General features: G+C 31.3%; 1 protein-coding gene across 3 annotated transcripts; it reads right to left on the reverse strand.

The window, feature by feature from the left end:
* Positions 1–1,002: 1,002 nt before the first annotated feature.
* Positions 1,003–21,124, reverse strand: LOC115881103 (myosin-1-like). Of its 3 annotated transcripts, none has more exons than XM_030898480.1 (2): positions 20,893–21,124; positions 1,003–5,371 (listed from the first exon to the last, which is right to left on the reverse strand). In XM_030898480.1, exons 1-2 carry the CDS (start codon positions 21,010–21,012, stop codon positions 1,163–1,165), a joined length of 4,329 nt encoding a protein of 1,442 aa, XP_030754340.1. In that variant the 5' UTR covers positions 21,013–21,124; the 3' UTR covers positions 1,003–1,162. The 3 variants fall into 3 exon arrangements, with proteins under 3 accessions (XP_030754340.1, XP_030754342.1, XP_030754341.1); XM_030898482.1 differs by lacking the exon at positions 20,893–21,124 and adding an exon at positions 12,518–12,833; XM_030898481.1 differs by lacking the exon at positions 20,893–21,124 and adding an exon at positions 12,166–12,407.
* Between the last annotated feature and the right edge of the window lie 449 nt (positions 21,125–21,573).

Here is a 21,573-nt window from a genome sequence, read left to right on the forward strand (position 1 = left end):
AATTAAAATTACCATGGACTTATGCAAGGCTTCTATTACCGTCAAGAAATTTCAGGTAGATGTACCTGCAGCACAACTTTTTTTAAAGTTCTCAAGTAAAATATAAAACTTTCTAAAATTTGTTTACAAAAAACTTAGGTTGTTTGTGTATAGGGCACCCTCTATATAAAAATTGAATTAAAAACTAAAAAGTTAATTTAATGTTCTGTTTATTTCCTGGTAAACATTCACTAAAATTGAGCTTTTATTTTTCTATAATTTGTTAAAAATAGAGGACGTGAATCATACCAGTATATAATTTCGTGTTTTAATCTTAAATTCGGTTAAACAATTTTAGGAAGTGAAAACTAAATAAGATTAGATAACTAGATAAAGAGTTGATAAGGGTCACACTTCTGTTTCAATTTATTATGAATTGAATAATATACCTATAATAAATTTCATATACTAATAATTAAAGTTATCAGATAAGGCTTAAAAATTACCTTTATAGCTGAATTAAAAAGTGCAAAATAATATACTTATTTTTAATTAATATACAGGGTGAGTTTTAAATAAATGCAAACATTTTCAAGGGATAGTAGATCTCGATAAAATATATTTTCTCTTTGTTGTTTTTCAAAAAATAGCCCGGTTATTTTACTTGGAAAATAAAATATTTTTGTCTAATTGAAAACCTTTTTTTTCTGTTTTTTTACTTCCTGTAAATACACTCTACTACATACATGGGCATATTATCAAGATATTATGTATTTTAAAAATATAAGATTACTCTAATTTTTTCTTAGAAAGATAACAAAATTTGAAAAGTTTGTTGAAGAAAAAAAAATTCTTAGAAAAAATGTTCTTTCTTTCTTCTTTTTAAATTTTTCCTGAAAAAATCTTCATAGGCGTGTTTCTAGTGTCGAAATATACCACCCCTAAAAATATTTGCACTTATTTAATACTCACCCTGTATATGTGTAACTAGTATTCTTTAAAAGTATTTGAATAAAACACCAGTTTGATTTCTAAAGTTGTATTTTTCAAAATAAGAAGAAAAAATATAAAATTGTAACATAGGAGTGAAATAATATGTTTTATAGTAACTTTCTAACCTAAGAACTGAACGAAAAAATACAGTTATGAACACAATAAAAAAATTAAAAAATATAAAACATTCTTATTGTAAGGATTTAGATTTTTTCATGTCTGAAATGTTCTGAAAATAATATACTAAACGCACCATACAAGCATCGAATTTAGACTTGAATGCTTTGTTACCGATTTTGTTCAAATCTATCTGCAATCGAATAAGCTCTTGGTCGACCTGATCAATTTGCTCGATGCTCAAATCGCCAGTTATATGGTGTCCCAAAATATTAAGTTCATTCTCTATTTGGGTTAACTTATATTCGTCCCCTGTCCGTTTCTCTATACTGCTGGATATGGCTTCAATTTTTTCGAAAAGGACTTGCTTTTTCATGAATTCCGCGGATCCTTTCGGGTAGATCATAGAATTGAGTTGGGTAGTGTATCTGTTCAACAAATCGTCCATTTCTTCTAACTTTGCATCTTCGTGTGGATTTAGATACGATGATTCTAATCTGTTTAGTTCTGTTTCGATTTTAGACAAACGATTCTGGCCTTTTTCTAACGTCGGAGGATTGCTATTGGGTAGTTTGGGTGGTACGAGAGTCTCAGTTATATCTCGCATTTTCTCACCGGCAAAATGAGCACCCTGCTTTGCTTTCTTCACGACATATGAATAAGGCTTGCTGGCATACCCTCCGATTGTCGTCACGTAGTCGATGGAAGATGCAGAACTAGAACTAGTTCTTGGAAAATAATCTATCTTCGAACTTTCCAATGATGCAAGAGTTTTAGATAGCGATTTATATTCATGCACACATTTGTTAAGTCTCTCCGACAATTCATTATCCACCTTTAAGGTTTTTAGTTTAATTTTTATATTTTTCAAATATTTTTTGATTGTTTCGATGTTCTTCTTGTCGTTGGGTATGACTTGAGTTATTTCTTCGGATATTTTCTTTAATAAGTCTTCGATTTCAACAAGTTCTTCGGTTTGTTGAGCTTTGTTGTCGAGTATTTCGCCAAACTTATGCAGTTCTGCAAGCAATTTAACTTTTCTTTTTCGTAATTCGATATTTTCTACTTCTAGTTTGTCCAGAACCAAAACCAATCTCATCGTCGTCTCGTCAAGTTCATAAAACTTAGCGTCAGACTGCACTCCTACGAATCTTGCAACTTCTGGTCTTAAAGCTTCCACCTTTTTTTCAATTTCTGCTATTTTCTTTTCGGCTTCATCCAATGATTTATTCTTTTGCTCTTCGTTTTCAATTTCCTTCAGACGCTGAGTCAGTTCCTCTGTTTTTTGTTGTACACTGGTTTTTCTTGTATTGAAATTAGAGCTGGTCAAATTAAAATTGTGGTTGGCGAGTTTGTTTTGGATAGCCTGAAGTTCCTTAGCCATGGCCTTCATATCCTGTTCCTTGTTGGTTCTTAAAAGAGATTCTAGGTTATCCACTTTCTTCTCTAAATTTATAACATCATCAGCTGCTTTTGCTTCTTTTTCCAATGCACTTGTGTAGTATTGCATTTCGTCTGTTAGTCTTAACTTTCTCATATAAAGATCCGTATTTTTTATTAGCCGATACGTTTCAAGTTCATCTTTTAGTTTCTTAATGTCTTGAACTAATTTGTAATACTTAAGAACGTCCTCGTCCGAATTAGGAATCCTAATTTCGTTTTTAATCGCTTGAAATTTCTTTTCGAATTTTTCCATTTCTTTATTGATATCATTTTTCGGATAACTCACATTATCAACTGACAGTTCTCTGTCTGGCCATTGAGTGACGGGTTGCTGGCCCAGCGTAATCTTAGCATCGACCACAACTTTTAACGTCGAGACCTCGTTACTCAAAATTTCCTTTTCCTTTTCCACATGCTCATTGGCTTTGTTCGGAATCTGGCCCAGTTCTAAACTAACCAATTCCAATCTGCTGTGTAACCTGATAAAATTAAGTATATTATCATCTGGCGTTCGGTCAAGGTCATTTTTAATATGCATTAGATCTGTCTTGATTTTATTCAAGCCGACTTGATCTTCGTTCAAGGCACCGTCGACCTTAGAGGTCCTAAAACTTTGAGCCAAAGAGGATCTCTGCTCCAGGATCTTGAGCAGTCGTTCGATATCGTTTTTGATCTGATCCGTTGTGCTATTGTCTTCAACGGTATCGCCAATGGTCAGCAGTAGCTTGTTAAGGTCTCTCTCGATACTGTTGTATAGCACTCCTCTATAAGTCCCCGAAAATCGTTTAACTTTGTCATTTAATTCTTGCAGTTTGTCTTTGATTTCTTTCACTTCCAGTTCATTCTGCTGTTGGTAAAATGCAGGTCTGTGATCTAAAGCCTGGACAGAGTGGGATAATTCTTCAAGAAGCTGGTCTTTTTCTTGAACGAGATACTGGTAGTGATCGGGAATATTTAAAGTTTTTATTGAATTGTTCAGTTCTTCAATTTCCCCTTTTATGTCGTCAAACCCTTTTTCGTATTTACTACCGCTAAATTCCCTAGACTTTTTCGTAGTCTCATCAACACGTTCCTTAAACTCCATTAGCTGTAACGTATAAAGCAGTTCCATGATTTCTTTGTAGACGACATTAGCGTTATTGGCTAGACCTTTATTCGAGTCTGTTGAGTAATCTTTCATGCTCTTGAGATACTCTTCTAATTTTCGGCGCAATGCATGTCGATTCTGAGTGTCATCCAGTTTTTCTTTGATATAATAGACGTTTCTTCGTACCTCTTCAATTTTAGAGAACCTGCTTGTCTCTACTGGTTTACCAATTTGTACTAGTTCTGGAGTTGAAGCGTTTAACATTCTCACCTTGGTTTTGATGATTCTATTTTCTGAACTATCGGTGCTAGAACGATACGTATCTAGTTTAGGAACAGACTGCGATTTGGTAAATAGCTTCGTAGGGGGATAAGTCTCACATTTGTTCGCTATCCCTAATCGCATGCTGTGAATAGACGCCTGCATTTCATCCAGAACCTCATCAATTCTCAACAAGGATAATCGGGAATAGTCATTTAAATCGAAGTTATTTCTTATATTGCTCCAGTAATTTATGAACTGGTCGATGACGGTGTATTCTTTATCGCTGCTCTTGAGTTTTTTTCTAAGCACAACGTTTTCCTCGACAATCTGTTGTATTGTTTTGCTGTCATCGCTTTTCTTGCTAAGCTGGTCGATAGTTGAGATGTGGCCGGCAATCCTGGATAAAAGTTCCCGTTTCTTTCTTCTGGAAGATTCGTTGATTTCAGTGATGTTGTTCACAGATTCTTGTAATGTATCTAAAGACTTCCTGGTTTCCTCTGTATTGGTGTCGAGGTTGAAATTTTTCACGATCCTTTCTAATGTTTCTACAGCTTTTGATAATTTCGATTCGAATTCTCGCTTGCTCATAATATTGTCTAGAGTTTTAAGAGTTTCCGATGCTTTTTGGTACAGAGCACGGTACTTTTCCTTCACTTCGTCGTCAACTATATATACTTTGGTAAGTTTTTCGTTGGCTTTCGCCACGTTATTTCGAACAGATGCAAAATTCGATGTAGTTTTATCTTTAATCATCTTGTCCAAGAGCGATTCGCTTTCGGCAAGTTGCAATTCAATATTGTTTAGTTCCTGAATCGATTTAGCTTTGACTTCCTGTTTGGTTAAGTTTTGCGAATTATTGTTTTTTCCAGCTTCGTTCAGTGCTTTGTTCACTTTACCAAAAAGTCGAGTAATGTTCTTGGAAATAGCGTCCTTTCGCTGCTTTAAAGGCGTATCGTCTTCGACGTGAAATGATTCCATGTCAGATGCCATAATTTTCAACGTCTTTTCGTACATTCGGAGTTGTTTAGAATCCATGTTGTTAATTGCAGTTTTGATTTCATTTTTCAAGTCGATTAGCTTCGCTTCGATTTCTCGGATACTAGGCGCGCTGCTGTTGTTAATGTTTTGGGTTCTTCTTGGAGACAGGGACTTCAATGAACCTGTGGACTGTCTATTTCTGCGTGAAATGGGCACGTGAACAAAGGAATCGCTCTCAATAGCTGCGCTGTCTAAGTCGCTCGGTTCGATAACCAGAACTTCCTTCAAAGTATCAGATATTTCATTTAAGACTGTATCTATTTTATCCTGTTTAATTCCATGTAGTCGAGAAACGTGAGTGCTATTATCAGCCAGATGTTTTATTAATGATTCTTTCCTTTCTTTAGTTATATTTTGAGGTGAATTTCTAAGGCTTTGTCTTAGAGCCTTTGTGTTTTTGGAGATGTACTGCAAGTCATCTTTGGGTGTGGAGTGTACAGTTCCCATATTCTAGAATAAATAAAAACGCTGTACAGTTTTTTTCATTTTTAGATTCAAAAAAAGATTAAAATTAGGTGCAGAATAGTGATTTTTTATGAATCTAGTTGATAAAAAGGACTTTTTGCCAAAAATAATTTCCAAACAAAAATAAATTTCTTTAGGTGAACTTTAAAAATTTTCCAAAATTGGGATTTTTATATTCGTGATTTAAATTTAGATTTGTGATATTTTTTTTTGTTATAACTGAAGGAGGGACACAATAGATCTTTAAGGTCGCAGTGATTAACCCCCCTTCCATTCATTCTACTTCTACAACCCCAATAGTGGGGGACGAATTTGAATCACCCTGTACAGTAAAGCGAACTGAAGTGAGAATTTTTATTAATCTTGTAGTACGGATGACTGATTTATCGAATGATGTGGAATGATTGAGAGCAATGGATTTGCCAGTGTTTGCCATTTGTTCTCTTTATTTTTGTTTGCATTTCGATTCAAATAATTTCTATACAGAGTGGTCCGAACTGTATTCGGGAAACTTCGACAGCATATTCTGCAGATAAAAATAAGTAAAAAAAGTTCGTATAAATATATGTCCTAAAATACTTAGTTTCGAAGATACAGGGTGTAGAAGTTTCATTTTTATTTCGAGTTTTTTCAAATAATTTCTGAAGTAAGGTCAATTATTTGGATGAAAATTGGTGTCTGGGAATTTTTTGACATGAGAATTTGATTTTGATGTCAATATGTCTCCTATTTGTAGGGGGCGCCACCTACATATTTTTTAACTGTTTTGAAGAGTAATAACTTTTCGTCCGTACCTGTATAACACTACCGAGCGAAGAAATTTACATCTCCATGGCTACGTAAAATATGTCTCTTAGTAAAAATCGTTACGAACAACCGTTCTCGAGATATTTAGAATGGAAATAGTCAATACATGTCATTATTGACAAAAAATAAACACGTTGTGTAGATAGTTATTTGACTGGAATATTAAATTTGGGAAATGTTTATTTTTTTAATCATAAATTTTTATGCGAAAAAAATGATGATAAAACAGTTTCCGTTGCACTTTTGGCACAAAAACATTTCAAATTTATAATTTCAATCTAATAACTATTTAGTCAACATGTTTAATTTATGTCAGTGATGACAGGCATTGATAATTTTGATTCCAAATATCTCGAGAACCATTACTTGTAGCGATTTTAACAAGAGACATTTTTTTACGTAAAAAACGTCGTAAATGTATATTTTTTACTCCGTGGTTTTATACAGGTACGGACGAAAAGTTATTACTCTTCAAAACAGTTAAAAAATATGTAGGTGGCGCCCTCTCTAAGTAGGAATCAAAAAACTCCCAGACACCAATTTTCATCCAAATATGGACTACACTCTACATCTATCAACTACACTCTGTATCCCCGAAACTATGCATTTTAGGACATACATTTAAACGAAATTTTTTACTTATATTTATTATTATTTTACTTCTTTACTATACCCTGTATATTTCTTATATTATACAGGGTGTTTATTAATGACATGCTAATATTTAAGAAGGTGATTCTTGGACCTATTCTAAGGAAAAAACTTCATATAAATATATGTCCTAAACATCTTAACTTTTCAGATACAGGGTGGTAAATTTTTCTAATTTTTTTCAAAATATCTCGGATCTTATATTTGATACACGTCTTCGATGCATCAAAATCCTTATTTTGATATACGATAAAAATTGTTTTATTTCTTACTTTTTTCATCAGATTTTCAGCGATTTGGCCCTGAAATAAACTGACTTTAATTTTGTTAAGCAAAAACTATGCGTCGGACATAAGAAATCAACAGATAAAAAACGTTTAGAAATGAATGGAGACTTTGAAAATAATTTTTTCAAAAAATTTTTTTGCCAAAAAATATTCAATGTAAAACCCGTATGGATGGCACTGGTTGAAGTAAGTAAAATTCTTTGTACACCAAAAAAGATATTTTGATGCATAGAAGACGTGTATCAAGTTTCATAAAGATATCTGTAATAATATCAGAGTTATTATGAAAATAAGTTTTTTTTAGAAAATTTTAGCACCCTGTATCTCAGAAGTTAAGATGTTTAGGACATACATTCATATGAAGTTTTTTTTTTCTTCAAATAGGTCCAAGAATTACCCCCTTAAATATTAGTATGTCATTAAGGAACACCCTGTATACAGGGTGGTCCAAACTGTATTCCGGAGACTTTGGCAGTATATCCTGGAGACAAAAATAAGTAAAAAAGTTCGTATAAATGTTTGTCCAAAAATGCTTAGTTTCGGAGATACAGGGTGTAAAAGTTTAATTTTTATTTCGATTTTTTTCTAAATAATTATAAGTAACGTCAATATTTGGATTAAAATTACTCTTTTTATATCGAGTAAAAATGACTTTTAAATGTTGTAAATTATGGTATAAATTCGAGAAAAAATATTTTTTTGGAAATAGATTTGTGTGTCTAGAAACGGATATATCCAATGTCACTTATTAGTCAATGACGTCTAGAGATTGGCCTCGCCAAAATTATTATCGATTGTCATTCCTAGCAGCATTTGACGCCGTTTTTTTTCGATCATGCGGTGTATAGTTTTTTTTTATTTTATAATTTTATTAACTATTAAATAAATTAACATAAAAAAGCCTAAAAATATTTATTAAAATCTTATCAACGGATGATTACTTACTTACTTCGATCATCTTAGATTAACTCATTCTATACTTTAATAATAATTCATACTAGTAATTGATCAAGGAGGAGTAGTATTTAATTCTTTTATTAGAACATCGCGTCACAAAAAAAAGTTAAATCATCAATTGAACAGTTTAATTGTTATACTTCGAAATGACGTAGAATTTTAAATACACAAACACATACAACACTTAAAAATAATACTGTAGTACTCTTCTTCTTCTTCTTCTTCTTCTTTTAGAAGGCGTATTGCCTGTTTAGTTCCGGTTTCCTCCTCGTCTAAGCAACTCTTGCGAGGTTGTTGCGAATTATTATGGCCATTCTGTCGGGGCCCATTCTATTGACATGCTGGTTCCATTCTCTACTTCTATGCCTTATCCATCTGACAACGTCGTTTGTTTGGTACTTTTCTCTTATGTCTACATTTATCTGTCTGTCCCTCAATGTGTATCCAGTTATCATTCTTAAGGTCTTCATTTCAGTAGTTCGTAGGATTCTCTTTGTTACTGATGTTTCAGCTCTGGTTTCCGCACCATATGTCATCACTGGTCGTATGCAGGTTTTGTATATTCTTGACTTACATTCTGTACTCAAATGTTTGTTTTTCCATATGGGATATTTAAGATGTCCTGATATTGCGGCAGCTTTATTGGCTTGTTTCGTTACTTCTTCTTCCAGGAATCCTGAGCTTGTAATTTTGCATCCGAGGTATTCGAATGACATTATCTGATCAATAGTTTTGTTTTTTATTACCAATTTGCACCTTAGAGGCTCCTTTGTAATGGTCATGCAATCGGTCTTATTTGTGGAAATTTGCATGTTAAGTTTTTCTGCCTGTCTGTTAAAAGCTTGTAGCATTCTTTGGAGGTCGTCCTCTGACTCTGCAATAAGTACTGCATCATCGGCATAGCATAATATGTTTACTTTATGCATTCCCATTCGATATCCTAATCCAGTATTTTTGACGGTTTTTATTAATTGATCCATGATTGTGTCGAATAACAGAGGGCTGAGACTGTCGCCTTGGCGAATACCAGTTGTAGTTCGAAGATGCTACGTTAAGGTAAAGTTTGTTATTATTTGGGTTGTTGTGTTTGAGTTTAAGTCCTTGATAAGTTCTGTGAGTTCTTTCGAGACATTACTGCTTTCCAAGATGGTGATGATGTCTTTTAGTTGGACTCTATCAAAGGCCTTTGTTAAATCTATAAAACATAGATAGGCTGGAGAGTTATATTCTAAGGATTTTTCAACTAGTTGCCTGAGTATGAATAGTGCATCGGTAGTTGATCGGTTTCTTCGGAATCCTTGTTGTTCCTCGCTTATTGGCACTATTGAGGAGATTTTGTCCGCAATGATCTTAGTCAGAAGTTTTAGCGAGGTGCTCAGTAATGTTATTCCTCTATAGTTTGCTGGGTCTGTTTTATCTCCCTTTTTAAAAATGGGTATTGTTATACTTTGTTTCCATTCTTCTGGTATTTTCTTATGATGTAATATAATGTTAAACAGTTTTGTGTATTCCTCTATGATAGCCGTGCCTGCGTTTTTTATTAGCTCCCTTGGTATTTTATCTTGATTAGGAGATTTTCTATTTTTAAGTTTCCTTATTTTTAAGTCTCTTCTACTTGCTTGTAAGTGATTTGCGCATGATCTTCTATATTATCTCTTTGGCTTGTCTCTTGTGCTTCCATTGGTTCATCTGTTTCTGCGTATGTCTCTGAAATATTTTTCCCACGTATGTATCTTCTGCAATTGTTCTTAGTTGTATTGTTTCATTTGTTTCTCGTTTCAAACCCCTCAACATCTTCCAAATACGTTTTTGTGCTCCGTACATATCCGCCTCCATTTCGCTACTAAATCGCTGCCAATATTCTTCTTTAATTTCTCGTACTCTATTATTAGTTCTATAAAATTAATACTGTAGTACATAAGTAATAAGTTGGAAACTTTCTTCATATTTTAAAAAACATTTTTTGTAAGTACTTTTAATTTATTTATCTTGAAAACGCAATAAAAAATCAACGAAAGAACCATTTTTAACACGTATTTTGATAAATAGTTTTATTATGTCAGAGATATAGAGGTGTCCCACCTACGTTTTTAGATAATAATATGTTCCTTTCTTAATCGTTTTATTCAAAGATAGGGGCTGCGCCAACAGAAACTATTATCTATTGTTATTTGAAAGGCCACTGTAACGCTCTTTTTAAGTCTAGGTCAAATGTTTCTTTATTTTGCTGTATTGATAATCCCGAAATTGCAGAGTGTCAAAAAATTCCAGCGTCGTAACCCGTATTTTAATATCCTTGGTCGTTGCCAGTGGCGGATACAGAGGGGGGCCATGCCCCCCCTAAAATCTATAAATTGGGTTAAATATTAGGCTTCTGGGTTAAAAATGGCGCACTAAAAAACATATTCTACATTTACTCTACTTTTTATTTGGGCTCCCCCTAAAATATTCTAATTTCTGTATTCACCCCTAGTCGTTGCCTAAATACGCACGTGTCGCTTCCTCTCATCATTTAACTACCTGACTTGTGAGTCTGGCGGGGCTTTCGTGATTGTAAATTATAGCCAGACGTGTATTTTCTATGAAATATATGACAAAAATTTTCTGTGACAAATTTTCAAATTCGGGAAAATATGAGCAAAAATTTTGTAATTTTTGCAATTTTCAAGATGCGGATGCCGCCAGACTCATGTGCCAATTTCGTAAATCAGCCAAACTTGCTTTTGATTATACTTCAAAATAGTATCAAATGATACTATATACCGGGTGTTACATCGTCGAACGGGACATAGGAAATCCCATGTAAATTTTAATGGGGTCAATTATTGGCTTCCCTAATTATTTTAGAGAATAATTATATTTAGGTTTATTGAAGAGCACTAAAACCCACACTCAAAAGAATAACTTTAGATATTTTTGATTAGCTCGTTTACGAGTTATCGCCGACTTCTTTTTAAATATTTCTCCTTTCTTATGGCCCTGTATTTACTTATGAGCACCAGTCAAGGTAAAAGATAACTGTCAAATGAAGTTGTCATTTCAGAAATTTACGTATTTAGTGCTTTATTATTATTGAAAACTCATTTCCTACATCGAAAATCTTAAAGATGTATTTATAAATACAAATTAATATGAATTAAAGTAAAATAAAGTAATCAATTACAAGGTTAATTATAGTATTATTACAATATTCAATAACATATTAATTTAGGTACTATTAAATTGTTAAAACTTTAACTAAAACTTAAGAGAAAAAAGTCAGTGGCGCAAATGTTTTATTTTAAATATTCTAGTGATAACCCATATGCACGTCCCTGATGAACTTATTGACACTTATTTAGCATTAAAATATGTAACACTTATAGTAACTTTTACCTCCAAAATTTCATTCAAATCACTAAAAGTACTTGGAAACAAAGCAGAATCGGACCTATACTGATATGAAAAATAAGTCTTATTTTTACGTGAGGAATCTCCCAAGAGATGGCACATGTTTTTTGAAACACCCTGTATAGGGCGAGTCTTAAATAAGTGCAAATATTTTAGGGGTAGTATATTTCGACCCCAGAAAGACGATTATAAGGGTTTTTTCTCTGAAATAAATATTTGGAATTTTTCGAAAAAAATTTTGAAAATTTGAGCGACATTTTGTTTTTTTTTGTTTTTAGTTAAAAATCATAATTTCTTGATAATATGGCAACACAGGTAGTAGATTCAATTTACAAGAAGAAAAACCAGTAAGTAGTTCTCAAAATATAAACAAAAAATCATTTTTTTGGAATTTTTTAGTAAAAAAAAATAACTCAGTTATTTTGGACTTATTTGAAATACGCCAAAGAGAAAATACGTTTCTTTTATAGAAAATATTTGCACTTATTTAAGACCCACCCTGTATATTTTGCCCACTAGGAGAGAGAAAATAAGTACAAAAAAAATCAAACTCCTGCACTATAGTATCACTAATTTTATTTTATTTATTCGATTTTATGTCCCTTTAACGACTCGACTAAAAAGCAAAGCATGATGAAAGCCCGAAAATATTTATTATTGTTTAAAATCTTATCAATATTTACTTACTTGAAGCATCTCAGATTAACTTATCTGATACCCTCACTATTTTACACACTTAACCGCTAAACGATCAGTTAGATCTTTAATTATTTTTATTCGAGCTTCCAAGTCTAATAAATTAAATTTAAATCGCCAGAGGAACTGTATATTATTAATGTTATAATGAAAATACAAATAGACAACAACAAATAAAAACAGAACTGTACTATTTACTGATGCGATCACACCCAATAAATGCGCTATCAATATTTGCAGCTGATTATTTGAGTTTTTGTCAATAATAATCTTCTCCGGATACATAAACAAACAAGATGGGGTCAGCTAACCTGTGAAATAATACGATAAAATCGGTACTTACTCTGCAGATATTGCAATCGTGAGAATATCCTGGATATCCGTTTGCGGTTCACTACTACCCGACACCATGTTTGATAAAAATGATCTAGGTATTAAATGAGGAAAGCTACAACTGATAAGCGACGCCTTATTATATCGTTCAATGATAAACAATAAGTGCTGGCACGTATCGCACTAATAGCGTAGACGAAACAGTTATTTAAGCACCAGATTCAAAAGTAAATCGTTTAGCAACCTTATGACGTACCGAGGAACAACGTTCTTGTGTTTGCTTAGCACGGCACTTTTTTCTACAGACTGGTACAGTCTTGTGTGTTTGTTTTGGAATTGTCGTCTGATTAGACTGGACTTCGTGACTCAACACAGAAACGCCGTAATGTGTACAGGGATTCAGCATAAATAATGCCATGATAAATACTAGAGATGAGCAAGAAATCGCAAACTGCGATTCATTCGCAGCGATTTTAAGATCGCACTTGGGTGTTTCTCAAAAGTGGTTCACCCCTATATTTTTTTTTATTTTTTCTGATAAAAAAACGAGATTTAGTATGTTAGTATGACATAAATTAGTATTGATTGACGGTATTCAATTGTTTTTAGTCACTTCCTGCTTGACCAGAAATGACTACAACTTTCTTTTAGAATGACACCCTCAGTATTTTTTTACTTTATTCGATAGAAAATGACTCTGAACTGAAATAGAATGGTATATCATAAGGCAACTTTTGACATTTTCGCTTATAAAAAATCTTATTATAAATTTCAATCTAGAATGTCATGGCTGTGTTAAAAATACTAATTTTAATCAAGATGCCTTGGAAAAATAGACTTGATCGTCTGTTGTTTTTCGCGTGTGGTCCTGGCCACTTAAAAGATGCCCAAATCGTATCATATCTCAATATTTTCAAAATGGAACGAGGGTGGCTCATTGGCGTATTTAGAAAAAGCATGTTTTTACGAATAATTTGGTTTGGTAAATATTAACCCTCTCTGGCGTGGTGAATTTCTGTAACGCTTATGGCTTTAAAATACATGATAAAGAGATTTTATAAAAAGCTTGTTATTTTAAAACTGTTTACAATATATTCAAACTTGTGAACAAACAATTTCATTAATTTTCAACAAATTAATAAAAATAGACACAAAAATAAAGTAAAGCGCATTTTTTAGGATTTTTTGACCACAGAAATATAGCAAAATAAAAACACTAAATCACCAAAATACACCAAATCACTTTTACTTTTACACTGGACGCGTGTTTCGCTAACCATGTTAGCATCATCAGCAGATGATTATAAACTAAAGTACAATCTACAAGTTGAGCGTTTATATACTCGCCCAGTGGGCACCGAGTGGGCGTGGCAAAATCTAGCCAACCGAGTCAGAGCCAACTGAGCGTAACAGTTAGATTTCCGCCACTAGAGTAGTAGGAACAAAGAACTGAAGGAATTGGACCGTTGTCTCTGTTCATACTATCTTTACATTTATTAATTCTGATGCTTTCATATGCATCTAATTGCCTGTAATTTGAGACTTGTTTAATTAATTTTAAATTATTAAGATCTATACAATGTTCTTTATGAACAATATGTTCGGCAACGCAAGATTTATCCGGTTTACCATATCTTATCTGAGCTAAATGTTCTTTAAATCTAGTTAATATTGATTTTCTAGTTTGCCCAACATATTTCTGATTACAATCTTTACAAGAAATTTCATAAATACCCGACCTTTCCAGTGGAGGTGTTTTATCCTTTGGATTACCTAATAATTGTTGTAATTTATTATTAGCACTATACACAAGTTTATAATTGACATTCTTAAAATTACTTTTAGACCACGGATAACTCTCTATCAAACGGTATCGAAAAATATTTAGACGTATCTTTCTCCACTTGAAGATGCATCTAATTGTCTGTAATTTGAGACTTGTTTAATTAATTTTAAATTATTAAGATATATACAATGTTCTTTATCAACAATATGTTCGGCAACGCAAGATTTATCCGGTCTACCATATCTTATCTGAGCTAAATGTTCTTTAAATCTAGTTAATATTGATCTTCTAGTTTGCCCAACATATTTCTGATTACAATCTTTACAAGAAATTTCATAAATACCCGACCTTTCCAGTGGAGGTGTTTTATCCTTTGGATTACCTAATAATTGTTGTAATTTATTATTAGCACTATGCACAAGTTTATAATTGACATTCTTAAAAATTACTTTTAGACCACGGGATAACTCTCTATCAAACGGTATCGAAAAATATTTAGACGTATCTTTCTCCACTTGAAGATGCATCTAATTGCCTGTAATTTGAGACTTGTTTAATTAATTTTAAATTATTAAGATCTATACAATGTTCTTTATCAACAATATGTTCGGCAACGCAAGATTTATCCGGTCTACCATATCTTATCTGAGCTAAATGTTCTTTAAATCTAGTTAATATTGATCTTCTAGTTTGCCCAACATATTTCTGATTACAATCTTTACAAGAAATTTCATAAATACCCGACCTTTCCAGTGGAGGTGTTTTATCCTTTGGATTACCTAATAATTGTTGTAATTTATTATTAGCACTATGCACAAGTTTATAATTGACATTCTTAAAAATTACTTTTAGACCACGGGATAACTCTCTATCAAACGGTATCGAAAAATATTTAGACGTATCTTTCTCCACTTGAAGATGCATATGAAAGCATCAAAATTAATAAATGTAAAGATAGTATGAACAGAGACAACGGTCCAATTCCTTCAAGTTCTTTGTTCCTACTACTCTAGTGGCGGAAATCTAACTGTTACGCTCAGTTGGCTCTGACTCGGTTGGCTAGATTTTGCCACGCCCACTCGGTGCCCACTGGGCGAGTATATAAACGCTCAACTTGTAGATTGTACTTTAGTTTATAATCATCTGCTGATGATGCTAACATGGTTAGCGAAACGCGCGTCCAGTGTAAAAGTAAAAGTGATTTGGTGTATTGTGGTGATTTAGTGTTTTTATTTTGCTGTGTAACACCAAAGGTTCCAACCCTCAACTGTAACAGAAATATAACTTGGCTAAGAAACCTATAGAAATTAGAAACATATATATTTTATGATTTTACTGTATTATTAAAAGTACAAACAACTGAAATGTGAAGCTAAAGTAATAAACATAAATTATTTTCAACAAAACTGCAAACCTTGAATGTACATAACTTTTTCAAATACAGTTCATGATAATATAGGATCTGTATTTGCCGCACATGGATCGTGCCGTGCACACTTGATTCATGAGATTTTTCTATTTTTTGTCATTTCTTCATTGACATATATGGTTGCCATATCCACATCTCTTTCTTTTCTGGTATTGATTATTCAATTTTCTCTCTTCTATAAGTAAGAGATTCAGAATTGGAGTTATGGTTACTCTTCGGAGAAAAATCAATGTCTCGATGGTCTTCATCTCACTCAAGCCTCTTTAAGTTCATCAAACCACTCAATTAATGCTTCCTCAAAATTAGCGTCCCAGTGAGGCACACTAATTTAAAGGTAAATGGCGCGGCGAGACCTAATTCTTAAACGTAAACATTTTACAGAGGTTTAAATAGTGCTTGGCGTCCGCTGGACCCTACCATACCAGTTGAGGGTTAAACTCGCAATCGCAGTTTTGCTCATCTCTAATAAATACCTCAGATATAAATATATATCATAAGAATAATTATGATTAATGGAAAATTTCTTAAACTAGTAAAGAACTTTAAAACAATATAAGGTTTGTTCCAACACAGAAATTTACGCATGTGTCGACTTGGATTTTGGTTAGATATATTTTCGATATAAATTTCAAATTTTGTATTTTGATTCATTTACAAACGTAACCTAAAGTTTGTACCAGGATGTATTTCAGGAAAATACTTTTTTTTAACTTCTACAGGGTGACTCAAAAAAGGGCTCAACTTTCGTTTACCTGAAATCGGTATAAAAAATGACTTTATACTTTATACAGGGTTTGGTTTGGTTTTTTAATCGGACCTTTTAAAAAAAATATATTTTTCAGAAATTATTTGAGACAGAGATTACCAAAAATGCTTTTTATATCTACTAGTGGGTAAATGAATTTGTAGAAATATTAGCACTTTTCCTGGATCTTTAATTTCGGAGATATTAATTTAATCGGACCTTTTTAAGAAAATTAATTTTATTTTTCAGAAACTATTTGAGACAGAGTTTACCAAAAATGCTTTTTATATCTACTAGTGGGTAAATGAATTTGTAGAAATATTAGGACTTTTCCTGGATCTTTAATTTCGGAGATATTAATTTAATCGGACCTTTTTAAGAAAATTAATTTTATTTTTCAGAAAGAGTTTACCAAAAATGCTTTTTATATCTACTAGTGGGTAAATGAATTTGTCGATATATTACGACATTTCTTGGAACTTTAGTTTCGGAGATATTAATTTAATCGGACCTCTTTAAAAAAATTAATTTTATTTTTCAGAAACTATTTGAGACAGAGTTTACCAAAAATGCTTTTTATAACTACTAGTGGGTAAATAGAGGGTTGTTCACCACATACGACACGGAATATTGTAGCTAAACGATTAGATTTTTACAAACTGTAAGTTTTAGATTCGTTAAAGGACTATTAGAGCTACAATCTAAAAATATTTTTACAGATACAGAGTGTCCCAAATAAATAAAAAATATCAAAGTTGTATTTTTTTAAATAGAATACCCTGTATGTTATTACATTTTTAGTTTCTACGATTAAAATAAAGGTAAATTTGATTAAGGTTTATTACACTTAAACCTTACCGATTTTGAAATATTTTCAATCTTGCGAAATTGCAGTATAAATTTTAAGGCTTCATTTCTCCGAGGATATCAACGTTTTTAATACTAAATATTTACTGAAGTTTATTTATTGATCAGTTATTGTGTTGCAATAATAAAAATTATACTACCTTGTACAGAGTGTCTAAAAATTTATTTTAAAGAATTACTAGCTTTAAATGGCAATAACTTATTTAATTTAAATATAACACTCTGTATATTTTATGAGAATCAGATGCACAATTTAATTGTCTATCAAATTGTATTATACCACTTCTTACCTATTCCTTCAAGTTTTCGTAGAAAATGCATTTTCTTATAATTTAGACCTCATTTATCAATATATCCATGGAATATTGACATTTTAGATTGTTTTTAAAACAACAAATGTACAGGCTAGTAATATTATTGTTTTTAGTAAAACGATAATTTTACTAGCCCATTTGTATGCAAAAAGAAAGCTATTTAAATCTTTATAAAAGAGTATACCATTAATTAAATATACCACCAGTATTTCCGCCCAAATACTAATTAACTACATACTTAATTGTGTTCGTTAATAAATTATTCTAAATAAATGTGGATTTGAATCAGAAATCAATATAATTCTCTGTTGTTATAAATAAGCATTTGTCAAAAAATTAAATATCATTTTTAAGGTGTTACTTTTTACCACACTGTCTAATATACATACATAATTCAGTTTTTTAGTATTTGGAGCAATTATTATTAATCAACGCAAACAGTCAATTAATGTAGTTTGAATACTGGAATCATATTAACTGGTCCTCTTCAACAAATATTTAAACAGTTTTTTTATTTTTTAATGAAATAAACGAACTATATCGACAATATTAGTATCTGTACTCTTTAAAAATTTGGTACATCTTTAAAAATAATCTAAAATGTCATTATTCCATAGGTATGTTGATAAATGAGTTCTAAATTACAAGAAAATGCATTTTCTACGGAAACTTGAAGAGATAGGTAAAAAATGGTATAATACAATTTGATAGACAATTAAATTGTGCATCTGATTCTCATAAAATGTACAGGGTGTTCCATTTAAATTAAACAAGTTATTGCCGTTTAAAGCTAGTAATTATTTAAAATAATTTTTTAGACACTCTGTATAAGGTAGTAAAGTTTTTATTATTGCAACACAATAACTGATCAATAAATAAACTTCAGTAAATATTTAGTATTAAAAACTCTGATACCCTCGGAGAAATGAAGCCTTAAAATTTATACTGCAATTTCACAAAATTGAAAATAAGTTTATTATTTCAAAAACGGTAAGGTTTAAGTGTAATAAACCTTAATCAAATTTACCTTTATTTTAATCGTAGAAACTAAAAATGTAATGATATACAGGGTGTTCCATTTAAAAAAATATAACTTTGATATTTTTTATTTATTTGGGACCCTCTGTATCTTGTAAAAATATTTTTAAATTGTAGCTCTAATAATCCTTCAACGAACCCAAAACTTACAATTTGTAAAAATCTAGTCGTTTAGCTACAATACTCCGTGTCGTATGTGGTGAACAACCCTGTATATGCGTTCTAGAAGGCGTTAGTAGTACAAATATACAAAAATTCTCCTGCGGCAATGCGTCATTTACATTTTTCGGACTTTAGTATAGCCACATAATCTGTTCATCAAAACTAGTCTTCGGGGTGTGTTTTAGACATTTTTCTAAACATAAAAACACAAAAAAGTGTCTGCGGTTTTTTTTTTATTTTACATAAAAAGAATGCTGATTTTAGAATAGCCGTTAATTAATGTTAATCATTTACATGAAAAATGAACTTATATTTGTTTTATACGAGCCTTTACGTGCAAAGAAATACAAAAAAATTCCTGCGGAAATGTGTCAATGTCATTTTGTGCACTTTGTTTTTCATACATTTTTCAGTTTAGAAGCTTACGGGACCCGGGAGCGAATAGGGGTGCTGGGTGGGGTAAAACATCCTTCGGAGGAATAACGATTCTTGTAGAATAGATAATATAGGTTCTTGTAAACATAAGTACCTCGGAATGTTGCACTTATTCTTGTTTTTTTATTAAAGCTTTACGTAAATAGGGCTGATTCAAAACAAAAAATCATTGAATCATGCAGTTTTCTTTTAAATTTTAATAATTAACTGTGATTTTGCAAAAATATTAGATTGGCTAGCATTTGAGTTGCTTTGGTTAGCTTTTCTATGTGGAGGGTGTTAAGCTGTGGTTTTTATATTTTAATAATTAACTGTGATTTTGCAAAAAATATTATTAGATGTTAGGATCTGGGTTGCTTTGGTTAGCTTTTCTTTGTAGAGGATGTTAAGCTGTGGTTTTTATATTTTAATAATTAACTGTGTTTTTGTAAAAATATTATTAGATTGGTTAGCATTTTAGACACTTTTAAATGATTTTTTTTTGGTTCAAAAGTGCTTCATCGAAGATTTTTTTTCTTTTAAACTGTTCTATAAACAGAGGACTTTCTGTCAAAAAAAATTACTAAATTCGTGGGTACTTATACTTTACAAGACCCGATAATATAATAAGGAACAAATGGAAAATGAAAATCAAGCATTTCCGCAGGAAATTTTTTATTTTCCTGAGTTTGTAAACGCTTCTAAAAGGCAAAAATATATTTATTTTTTATATAACTGATTTCAGCTATTCTAAAGTCTATTAAATTTCCTCAGAAAATGGATATAGTTTATTTCCGCAGGAAAACTTTTATTTTCCTCAATTCGTGAATGCTTCTAAAAGGCAAAAATATATTTATTTTTTATATAACTGATTTCAGCTATTCTAAAGTCTAATAAATTTCCTTGGAAAATGAAAACAGCTTATTTCCACAGGAAATTTTTGTGTTTATATGTTCAAAAAAATATTAAAAATAAAACGCAAAATGTATTTTTTTATAGCAGATTTCAGATATTCTAAAGTGTGACATTTGGAAATTACGTATTTCCGCAGGAAAATTTGTGTTTTCCGTGGTTCACAGTAGCTTTTTAAAGACAAAAATTTATTTTCTTTTCTAATAACTGATTTCAACTAAACGAAAGTTGACCCCAAAAAAGTGTGAGTGTGACTGTGACTCAAAAAAGTGTGAGTGCATGCGGAATGATTTTTTTAAATGGAACACCCTGTATATTATTGCATTTTTGGCTTCCTTTCAGATCACCTTATAAGATTAGTAAATAAGTTTCGATAGTTTCAGAAATATTAATAAATAAATAAAATATATATAATTTTCAACCTTTCTTTAAAAAAAATATTAAAAATACAGGAACTGTCCTGAAATCAAATTTACAATAGATGATCTGTACTTACTTTATTAAAAATATCGTAATCTTAAATCATACAGCGCGTTCTAAATTCTACGCCAAGCTTTCTAAAATATGAAATAATTTTTCTTCTTTTTTTTAAATGGAACACCCTGTATATTACTTTTTTATAGAGATATCAAAATTAATATTTTTTGTATTTAAAATATTTCAATACAACAATGTACAATAATTACCAAAAACATTATAATATCTAATAGCGACTTACCATTTTTGCGAGGTGTTTATACAGCCAATTTAAGGGATACAGAATAACGAGGACCAGACTCAAAAAAACACTCAAGAAAATCCTGAATACTACTGAGGCATGTTCACTTTCGCTCTTCATAAAAAATGTAATTACTTTACTAGGTAAGAAACAAAAGAGTTTAATTAAATATATAATAAAACACTGCTTAATGTTGGCCTTTCTTCTCTTGGCGTCAAAATCGTCGAATGAAATGGCGTCGTTTGTGACAACATGGGGTTCCCTAAACAGTGCCACTAGCGGATATTGGCGGTATTGCCAAATTGAGCGTTTTGAATTGGGTTTAATATTTTGTTTTGGAATGTAGCGATTTTAGATTCTGTTTGAGCTAAGAAGATTTCTAAGAGTGAAACTTGGATGTTTCTTAAAAAAAATATTTATTATTATTGTTATTAAAATTCTCAGTAATTTTAATAGCCTAAAAACAAACTGATATATTTATATTATTAAATACCTATATTATAAGATCTAATGAACTAATTTTAGAGTTTAGTGAAACTCTAAAATATCCCGATATTCTTGTAAAAGATTTTAATTACACAGAGTTTCAAATAATAGATATAGCAAAAAAATCTTTTCTACTATGAGGAAAAACTTTTAATTAGGTATATAATAAATTTACATGAAAGAAAAGCGTTACAT

This window comes from Sitophilus oryzae, unplaced genomic scaffold (assembly GCF_002938485.1).
Source record: "Sitophilus oryzae breed Bouriz unplaced genomic scaffold, Soryzae_2.0 scaffold_169_pilon_pilon, whole genome shotgun sequence".
NCBI lineage: Eukaryota > Metazoa > Arthropoda > Insecta > Coleoptera > Curculionidae > Sitophilus > Sitophilus oryzae.